This window comes from Carcharhinus amblyrhynchos, chromosome 3 (genome assembly GCF_965287045.1).
Source record: "Carcharhinus amblyrhynchos chromosome 3, sCarAmb.v2.hapA, whole genome shotgun sequence".
In the NCBI taxonomy this organism is placed as follows: Eukaryota; Metazoa; Chordata; class Chondrichthyes; order Carcharhiniformes; family Carcharhinidae; genus Carcharhinus; species Carcharhinus amblyrhynchos.
This window is the reverse complement of record NC_137326.1, coordinates 6,905,456-6,916,429: the sequence shown is the minus strand read 5'-3', so window position 1 is coordinate 6,916,429 and position 10,974 is coordinate 6,905,456. Positions and strand designations below refer to the sequence as shown.

Here is a 10,974-nt window from a genome sequence, read left to right as displayed (position 1 = left end):
ATCGCGAGGCTGTGCCCTCTAGTCCTGCTATCCTTTCTAAGTGGGAAGAATCTCTCTACCTCTACCCTATCCATCCCCTTCACTATCTTATACGTCTCTATAAGATCCACCCTCATCCTTCTTGTTTAAAACCGCCAGCTGGTTTTAAACAATCTTGGGGTGTTAATCAAAGAACCATTCCCTCTGACATCCCAATCTAAACCAACATCATTACACACATTACCTGGTCGTTTAACTCATTGTCATTTGTGCAAGTTTGTTGCTGAGTCATAGACATAGAATTCCTGCAGTGCAGGAAGAGGCCATTCAGCCTATCAAGTCTGCACTGACACAATCCCACCCAAGCCCTATCCCCATAACCCCATGCATTTACCCTGCTAATCCCCCTGACACGAAGGGGAAATTTAGCATCTTTGGACTGTGGGAGGAAACCAGAGCACCCGAAGGAAACCATCGCAGACGCGGGGAGAATGTGCAAACTCCACGCACAGAGTGACCCAAGCTGGGAATCGAACCCGGGTCCCTGGCGCTGTGAGGCAGCAGTGCTAACCACTGTGCCACCCATCTGTTTTCTACCTTACAACAGTGACTCAAAAAAGTAACCAATTGGCTACAAAGTGCTTTGGAAGGCCCTGAGGATGTGAAAGGCACTATATAAATGCAAATCCTTTCATTTAGTAAACAGGTTACAGAATCATACAGTACCTTCGCATAAGGTAGATGCACATTTATTTACAACAGAAATCCGTCATCCTAATGGTTTAGAAAGTACATCTACACCTGGTCCTGCCTGTCCCTAAAACAAGAGTAATGTTATTCAAAAAAACAGACAAAATGCTGGATAAACTCAGGAGGTCCAGCAGGATCTGTGGAGAGAACCAGTGTTAAAGGGGGTGATTCTCCCATCCTGCTGGCCACAGACATTGTAGTGGGCAGGGAGCGGACTTTGCAAAGGTACGTTGGGAGGGTTTTCTGGTTTTGGAGCGAGTGTGGTTGTAAAAATCCCACCCAGTGTTTCAGATGTGGTACAGTGGCACAGTGGTTAGCGCTGCTGCCTCACAGCGCCAGGGATCGGATTCAATTCCAGCCTCGGGTCACTGCCTGTGTGGTGTTTGCACATTCTCCCCGTGTCTGTGTCAGTTTCCTCCCACAGTCCAAAGACGTGCAGGTTAGGTGGACTGGCCATGCTAAATTGACCCTTAGTGTCAGGGGGACCAGCAGGGTTTATGCATGAGGTTATGGGGATAGGGCTTCGATGGGATAGTAGTCAGTGCAAACCCGATGGGCCGAATGGCCTCCATTGCACTGTAGTGATTCTATGTTTCTATAATTCTATGGATCGAAATGATCCTTCTACAGAACGGAAGAAAGGTGGAAACGTTACAGACTTATAAAGTTGGAAAGGGGGTGAAGGCAGAATTGAAGACCAGATATGTGTTGGAGCAAAGGAGTTGTAGACAAGTTTGTCACGGAGATATCGACAACGGGAATGTTAATGATGCCATCAGGGAGGAAGTGTGCCAACAGTGGCAAATGGTGAGATCATGTGTTAATGGGAGCGACTGAACAGCCAGCAACACATGGCCAAATGGAGGAGAGGTGGAGTTGTGTTGGGACAGGTCAGGGAGCTGAAAAACAGCTGACTACAAACTACAGAAATAATGGCCCTACTTCGCATCGACATGTTAATGCAACAAAGCAGTTAGGTGTATGTCTTTATTCCACTTTCATTTTGACAGCTGCTATATGGTTATATCCAGAGTATCTCACTGAGCAGACAGTGAGCCACGTGTCAAACTGCCTTTGCTATTTATAGGTCAAAAAGAAGACACGAATTTCTGAAACCTATTGCGTACTGCAGGCAGGACCATCATTAAAGTTTCCTACCTTTTAATATGTTTCATTATTTTTCTTTAATGTAGGGTCCTAAAGGATTGCCCGGAGTCAAAGGGAATAAGGTGAGTGATTGTTGTATTTTTATAATTTTATCGCTGTTCAAAGTAACTCTTATTGTCAAAGTAACCGAGCAAAGTAACTCTCTCCTGGTTTCTGGCCAATACCTATCCCTCAATCAGTGTAATTAATTTGGGGGGCACGGTAGCACAGTGGTTAGCACTGCTGCTTCACAACTCCAGGGGTCTGGGTTCGATTCCTAGCTCGGGTCTCTGTCTGTGTGGAGTTTGCACGTTCTCCTCATGTCTGTGTGGGTTTCCTCCAGGTACTCCGGTTTCCTCCCACAGTCCAAAGATGTGCGGGTTAGGTTGATTGGCCATGCTAAGATTGCCCCTTAGTGTCCAGGGATGTGTAGGTTAGAGGGATTAGTGGGTATAATATGTAGGGATATGGGGATAGGGCCTGGGCGGGATTGTGTTCGGTGCAGACTCGATGGGCCGAAGGGCCTCTTTCTGCACTGTAGGATTCTATGATTCTAATAACAGCTTAACTGCAAATTATATCATGGGGTGGGGAGGGAGGCTTGGTGGTGGCGGTGGGGGAGAGTTGGGGCAGTGGTGGTGGTAATATTACTGAGCTAGTAATGCAGAGGCCCAGTCTAATGCCCTGGGGAAATGGGTTCAAATCCCTCCAGGGTAGCTTGAGCAGAGGAATATAACAGTAGCCTCAGTAACGGCAACCGAGAAACCATCACTGATTGTTTTAAAAACCCATCTGGTTCACACGTTTCCTTCTAAGGAAGGAAACCTGCTGTCCTTACTTGACCTCCAGACTCTCAACAATGTGGCTGAGATCATGAAAGATACAGTTCGGATGACAAATCTTTCGTACTCTGTGGAAAAGTTAGGTTTATGAGAAGCTGATTTGTCAGATTGTCACGACTTAACAATAACAAACATCTGTCAATTAACCATTTTGCCAGTTTCAGGAATATTTGCTTGTTTTCCAATTACTCCCTATCTTTGTAATGACCTTCAACCCCCAACTGATCTCTTTACCCTAACACGGTTTCTTTCGGGACATGGTTAGCATTTATTGCCCATCCCTAGTTGCCCAAGGGCAGTTGAGGGTCAACCCCATTGCTGTGGCTCTGGAGTAGGCCAGACCAGGTAAGGACGGCAGATTTCCTTCCCTAAAGGACGTAAGTGAACCAGATGGGTTTTTCCAGCCATGGTTATCGGTAAATTTTACTGATTTCTTTCGTTAAATTCAAATTCCACCATCTGCTGTGGTGGGATTCGAACCCGGGTCCCCAGAACATTAGTCTGGATTAATAGGCTAGTGATAGTACCAGTAGGCCAGCACCTTCCCTAGTGTCAACGTTGGTCAGAAGTTGCTGGGTAATAAGCAGTTGGGAAGCAGGAGTGTTGGCCAGCTCCCTTCCCGGCTAAGAGACGCCCTGAATAAGAGCTGACAAAATTGGCACACTGAGAAGCTGAGATTGTCTATCTGGGACCGGTTCAGTATCAAGTGAGCCACTGGGGGAACTATGTATCATAACATTCTCTTTCAATTAGCTTGGTGGCTGAAAATGTGACCAATCGCCGACTCAAAATATCGCTCGATCCTAACGTTTCTTAATTTCTCTTCCAATTTTCTTCAACATAGGGAGATGCGGGTGTCGGATTGTCGGGTCCACAAGGTCAGCCTGGTCCTCCAGGACTTAAGGTGATTGTTGAGTTTAATAATTGCCTTGGATTTTCTCTGATACCTCTGCGTTCTGACCCCCTTTGCCAGCTTCTCATGTTCCCCCTCCACAAACCATAACCTGGCAGCTCGTGATAGAATCGGAATAAGAAAATCTGTGGCGTCAGAATCTGATTCAGAGTATTTAGTTCGTGAGCACTCGAACCTCACACAGATACAACGCGACCTGTAAGTCAATACTTGGTGTGTTGCAAGTTGATGACCGTGTTGCAATTAAGAAGCGCAAACAATTAGCTCAAATTGGGCAAAGTGGTTTGTGGGAAATGTTTTTTTCTTCGGCAATGGTTTTATTGATGATGTGTTGACAATTTTAATTGACAGCAAGGAAGTTAGATGAAGAGCCAGGCAGGAAAGCAGCAAGTTTGGTAAAGGGAAGGGATAAATAAAAAGTCCGATTGCTTGATGCCAAGTTTGTCTTTTTCTTGAAAACTGTAGGAAGAAAAAAAGGATTGAAGAAAGGAATGGATTCCACTGTTAGAACACTACAGCACAAACAGGCCCTTCGGCCCACAAGTTGTGCCAATCACATCCATACCTACCAAGCCATAGAACTATCTGTAAATCCCAATCCCATTAAATCCCATATACTCATCCAGAAGTCTTTTAAAAGACCCCAGTGGGTTCGCCTCTACCACCACCGACGGCAGCCGATTCCACTCACTCACCACCCTCTGAGTGAAAAACTTATCCCTAACATCTCCTCTGTACTTGCTTCCCAGCACCTTAAACCTGTGTCCTCTCGTAGTGGCTGTTTCAGTCCTGGGAAATAGCCTCCGAGAATCCACCCTATCTATTCCTCTCAACATTTTATAAACCTCTATCAGGTCGTCTCTCAATCTTCGTCTCTCCAGGGAGAAGAGACCGAGCTCCCTCAACCTATCCTCATAAGGCATGCCTCCCAATCCAGGCAACATCCTTGTAAATCTCCTCTGCACCCTCTCAATAGCTTCCACATCCTTCCTGTAGTGAGGCGACCAGAACTGCACACAGTACTCCAACTATTCTAAAGGGTGGGGAGTGAAACTGTCGTAGACTTTGGGTACAATCAACACTTAAACTGCACTCGACTTGGTACAGACAACACTTAAACCCAGAGTACTCAAATTCCAAGCTTTAATAACTTATGTATGAGTGAGAACGCAATGCAGCACCTGGTATTGTAGAGTGTTCTGCTGATTCATACAGAAAGTGCAATAGTTACAGTTAATTACAGCAAATGAGAAATGAGCAACTTTCTCGTCCTTTATTTGTATACGTATCCACCAATCATAGCATAGCCTTTTTCCCTTTCTTATCCAATAGAAAACTGTCTCCTGCTAATCGTTCATTAGCATAATATGCCCCCACATCTTGCTATTTAGTAATTGTCATGGTAACTCATCCTGTGTCCTAGCCTGGAATGCAGTGTTTGTTGAACAAGGTTTTAGATTTAGTCACTTGTCCTGAGTGCATAAGCGCTGGCCTTACTGTAGGCCGGACTGAAGGCTTTGTTTGGTTAATAACCATTTTCCACCCCGTAGTGGTTAGCACTGCTGCCTCACAGTGCCAGGGACTTGGGTTCCATTCCCAGCTTGGGTCACTGTTCGGAATCTGCATGTTCTCCCCGTGTCTGCGCGGGTTTCCTCCCACAGTCTGAAAGATGTGCTGGTTAGGTGCGTTGGCCATGCTAAATTCTCTCTGTTTACCTGAACAGGTGCTGGAGTGTGGCAGCTAGGGGATTTTCACAGTAACTTCATTGCAGTGTTAATGTAAGCCTACTTGTGACACTGATAAATAAACTTTAAAAGAAATACATTTATCCTTCAAACCACATGACTGGAAAGAAAGCAGACTATCTGAACACCATCGTGTTACTGTTAGCGAGAACTTGGTGTGTACACACTGATGGCTAGGCTCCCTGCACTTTTAGCAATGATAGTACTTCCAAAGTGTTTCATTGGCTTTTAAGAACTTTCAGATATCCCGAAAGTCATGAACCTCTGGAACAGTGTAAATGCCAGTTACTACCTTGATTTCATTGGTGGAGAGGGAAGGGATTTAAACTGAATCCCCTGGGAGGTGGTGTAAAGACCGGATACCCAACTGACATCTCAACCGACTTGGCTTCAACCAGAATTAAAATTGAACAGGATGCACAACAAATAACTCATCCAATCTCATCATTTTCTTGCCAAGCAGGCTAAATTAGGTTGATTGGCCGTGCTAAGAAATTGCCCCTTAGTGTCCAGGGATGCGTAGGTTAAAGGGATTAGTGGGTATAATATGTAGGGATATCGGGGTGGGGCCTGGGTGGGATTGTGTTCGGTGCAGACTCGATGGGCCGAAGGGCCTCTTTCTGCACTGTAGGGTTCTATGGTTCTCAGATTATAATTGCATGCTGCAGCGCCCTTCACTAAGGAGGCTAATAATCCACCTTTGGAGGTTTGAGGTTGGCTTGGTTTCAGAAGCTGTGATGAAACCACAACCACCTCCCATTTGAACTGATTTGTGGAAATTAGGTTGTGATTCCAACTATGGCCAAATATTTAATTCACTTTGTCCTGCAAGATTAAGGATGCTCACTTCTAAAAATCACAGTGAAACTGTAGCCAAAGTCAGTTACTAACTGCAGAAAAATTTAAGTTTGTGGAAATTAAGTTATGACAAACAATTCTGTCAAGTAATCGTAGAACTATAGAATCCTTACAGTGCAAAAGGAGGCCATTCAGCCCATTGAGTGTGCACTGTCCACAATCCTACCCAGGCCCTATCCCCATAACCGCATGCACCTACCCGAGTTAGCCCCCCTGAAACTAAAGGGCAATTTAGCTTGGCCAATCAACCTAACCCACACATCTTTGGACTATGGGAGGAAACCTGAGCACCCAAAAATATGAATGTTCAGTTTCAAAGATAACACTTTACCTCGTTGCTAATTTACGGGGAATATAATCTATAATACCGTAAGTTTAAAGTTGAAAGTTTATTTAGTAGTGTCACAAGTAGGCTTACATTAACACTGCAATGAAGTTACTGTAACAGCCCCCCTTGCCCAGGGGCAAAGGTTTCCTTATGAGTGTGTGTTTGAGGCATCAGTTCTGGGAATTTCATTGGCTGTTTCCGAAACATCGACACACTGAAAGAAGGAGCATTTCCAGCACCATTCACCATGGACAGCTCCTATGTATTCTTGGGAGGTTGTTTTTCCCCCTAAGCTCTCAACCTAATGGCAACACAGCCATGCTAAATAGCCCCTTAGAGTCAAGGGGATTAGCAGGGTAAATATGTGGGGTTACAGGGATTGGGCCTGGGTGGGATTGTTGTCAGTGCAGACCCGAAGGGCCAAATGGCCTGTAGGGATTCTTATGATTTTATTTCAGCTTCCCCTCACTGCCAGTCCAGGCACGTTCCTATTGGATCAGAGATTTGTGTTGGGGGGAGGAGAGTGCATAGACAGAGGCAGAATGTAACTTGTCACTCCCTTTCCCCATTGAAGAGAGTAGCTGTCACCGCCAGAGTGGCCTATTACAGCTCGTAGTGCTTACATTCAACTGAGAGAAACAGGAGCTATTGCTGTGTCTCCAAAACGGTAAGAAGTCTCACAACACCAGGTTAAAGTCCAACAGGTTTATTTGGTAGCAAACGCCACTAGCTTTCGGGGATTTGCCCCTTCATCAGGTGGGTGGGGAGTTCTGATCGCAAACAGGGCATATAAAGGCATGTCCTTTAGGTGTTGTGAGACTTCTTACTGTGTTTACCCCAGTCCAACGCCGGCATCTCCACATCATCTCCAAAACCGCCCATTCCCAGAGCACTGGCTGCTGGGTCAAGTCACTACACTCTGCCACAGGGTGGTCAGAGATCGACAAAGACATCCTTCGAGCAAATATTTCATTTACCACGTGTGACACAGTGGTTTTCACTGTAGCCTCACAGCACCAGAGTCCCAGGTTCGATTCCCGGCGTGGATCACTGTCTGTGTGGAGTTTGCACATTCTCCCCATGTCTGTGTGGGTTTCCTCTGGGTGCTCCAGTTTCCTCCAAAGATGTGCAGGTTAGGTAGATTGACCATGGTAAATTGCCTCGTAGTGTTCCAAGATGTGTAAGTTGGATGGATCAGCCATGGTAAAAGCACAAGGTTATGGGGAGAGAGCCTGGGTAAGATTCTCTGTCAGAGAGTCAGTGCAGACTCAATGGGCTGAATGGCCTCTTCTGCACTGTAGAGATTCTGTCATTTTATAACGTGACTGGGTTGGTCCCAACAGAGGAATAGTAGGATCCAATTGAGAAAATGTTTGTGTAACAGGCAGATCTGAGGCCATCACTTTCTCCCAACCACTCCCTCCAAACACCCCAAGACTGCTGACACCTACCCCACCTCCTCTCCTTACCTCTGCTCCCTCTGCCTCATCCCCCTGCCCCCCCATTTCCAGCCACCACCACTCCACCCCACAGCCTGGTAATTCAGTCCAAACCAAACCTTCACCCAATTAAGGCGAGAGGGAGAGTGAGTATGGGCGGCACGGTAGCACAGTGGTTAGCACTGCTGCTTCACAGCTCCAGGGACCTGGGTTTGATTCCTGGCTCGGGTCAATGTCTGTGTGGAGTTGCACATTCTCCTCATGTCTGCGTGGGTTTCCTCTGGGTGCTCCAGTTTTCTTCCACAGTCCAAAGATGTGCGGGTTAGGTTGATCGGCCTTGCTTAAGAATTGCCCCTTAGTGCCCTGAGATGCGAAGGTTAGAGGAATTAGTGGGCAAAATATGTAAGGATATGGGGGTTGGGCCTGGGTGGGATTGTTGTTAGTGCAGACTCGATGGACTGAATGGCCCCATTCTGTACTGTAGGGTTTCTATTTCTATGATCTATGAGTAACGCTGACCACAGGTGATTGATGTGACCTTGTTGGACCTCCTTACAGCAAAAGGAATAACAAGATTTTTTTTTTTGTTATCACTTTCAGGGTGACCCCGGTTTCCCCGGACCACCTGGCCCTCCAGGACAGCAGGGGCCCAGCGGCATCGCGGGACAGCCGGGCCTAAGAGGTGAAGTTGGACTACCAGGTCCACAGGGGCCAGCAGCAGAGAGGGTAAAGCAGCAGCCAGACTCACAACAGACTTTACAACTTTGATTTGATTTATTATCGTCGCATGTATTAGGCTACAGTGAAAAGTATTGTTTCTTGCGTGCTATACAGACAAAGCATACCATTCATAGAGTACATAGGGGAGAAGGAAAGGAGAGGGTGTAGAATGTAGAGTTACGGTCATAGCTTGGATGTAGAGAAAGATCAACTTAATATATGGTAGGTCCATTCAAAAGTCTGACGGCAGCAGGGAAGAAGATGTTCTTGAGTCAGTTGGTACGTGACTTCAGGCCTTTGTATCTTTTTCCTGTGGAAGAGAGAATGTCCACGGTGCATGGGGGTCCTTGATTATGTTGGCTGCTTTTCCAAGGCAGCGGGAAGTGTAGAAAGAGTCAATGGATGGGAGGCTGGTTTGCGTGACGGACTGGGCTTTGTTCACAACCCATTGTAGTTCCTTGTGGTCTTGGTCAGAGCAGAAGCCATACCAAGCTGTGATACATCCAAAACGGGTGCTTTCTATGGTGCATTTGTAAATATTGGTCAGCATCGTAGTGGACATACCAAATTCCCTTAGCCTCCTGAGAAAGTAGAGGCGTTGGTGGGCTTTCTTAACTATAGTGGCATCATGGGGGGACCAGGACTGGTTGTTGATGACCTGGACACCTAGAAACTTGAATCTCTCAATCATTTCCACTTCATCACAGTTGATATAGACAGGGGCGAGCCCTCCACTACATTTCCTGAAGTCAATGACAATCTCCTTCGTTTTACTGACATTGAGGGAGAGATTATTATCATCGCACCAGTTCACCAAATTTTCTACCTCGTTCCTGTACTCTGCATCATATTGTTTGAGATCCAACCCACCACATTCAAGCAGGAGACAGTAGCAGCTGGTGGAATTTAAATGTAATTTTCTGTAATGGTGACCTTGGCAACTGTCATCACTTGTCGTTTAAATCCCACTTGGTCCCATTAAGCTGTATTTGTCTGGCTGTCTCGAGAATGCATAAAAGGTTTACCAGACTGATTCCTGGGATGGCAGAACGGACATATGAGGAGAGATTGAGTTGGTTAGGGTTGTATTTGCTGGAGTTCAGAAGAATGAGGAGGGAATCTCTTAGAAACCTATAAAATTCTAACAGGACTAGACAGGGTCGATGCAGGAAGGATGTTCCTGGTGGTGAGGTTGTCCAGAACCGGGGGTCATGGCATCTGAGGATACCGGGTAAGGCTTTTAGGATAGAGATGAGGAGAAATTTCTTCATCCAGCCTGTGGAGTTCGTCACCACAGAAAGTAATTGAGGCCAAAACGTTGAATATTTTTAAGAAACAGTTAGATATCGCACTTGGGGCAAAAGGAGATCAAAGGATATGGGGGGAAGGTGAGTTGTTGGGTTGTTGAGTTGGGTGATCGGTCATGATCATAATGAATGACGCAGCAGAATTGAAGGGCCGTATGGCCTCCTCCTGCTTCTGTTCTTGATGTTTCTGTGATTCCAATCCAGCAGCAATGTGGTTGACACTGAAACAGATCGGGATGCCATTCCATTCAAGGGTAATTAAGGATGGGCAACAAATTCTGGCCTTGCCCGCAATGCCCACATCCCATGAACAAATAAAAAAAGTCACACCTTGGTGATTTTTGGTGTTGTTGTCGGAAGGTGTGTGCTGGTTTTTACAAAAAGCCACTGAGTGTGAAGACCATTATCTCACTGCAGCATGAAGTAAAGGCACAGATCTGCAGCTGAGATTTACAACTATTCTTTACAGGCGACACGGTGGCACAATGGTTAGCACTGCTGCCTCTCAGCGCCAGGGACCCGGGTTCAATTCCTGGCTTGGGTGACTGTGTGGAGTTTGCACATTCTCCCCATATCTGCGTGGGTTTCCACCGGGTGCTCTGGTCTCCTCCCACAGTCCAAAAGATGTATAGGTTTGGCCATTCTAAATTGGCCTTTAGTTTCCAAAGATGCATGTGTTGGGTGGATTGGCCATGGTGAACGTGCAGTGTTATGAGGATAGGGAGGGCTGGGGTAAAATATTCTGTCAGAGAGTCAGTGCAGACCAATTGCGCTGAATGGCCTCTTCTACACCATAAAGATTCTATGGTTCTATGGATCAAAGAACATTGCTCCTTTTTATGTGAAGACTGCACAGATGAGATGGAAGTAGCAAACTCTGATATGAAGCCAGTCGTGAAATGACCACAATGAACTCTCTAGTTTCATGTCTTAATAGTTAGTGTCCA

The 10,974-nt window shown here is 46.1% G+C and overlaps 1 protein-coding gene across 1 annotated transcript in view; it reads left to right on the top strand.

Annotated features, from left to right (window-relative positions):
* The first annotated feature begins 1,344 nt into the window (after positions 1 to 1,344).
* The window catches only part of LOC145341598 (uncharacterized), a 67,323-nt gene continuing 57,693 nt past the window's right edge, over positions 1,345 to 10,974 (top strand). The window contains exons 1-4 of the mRNA XM_080186566.1: positions 1,345 to 1,536; positions 1,923 to 1,958; positions 3,562 to 3,621; positions 8,601 to 8,726. Of these exons, the coding sequence (XP_080042692.1) occupies positions 1,345 to 1,536; positions 1,923 to 1,958; positions 3,562 to 3,621; positions 8,601 to 8,726 (414 nt within the window). The remainder of the gene's footprint in view (positions 1,537 to 1,922; positions 1,959 to 3,561; positions 3,622 to 8,600; positions 8,727 to 10,974) is intronic.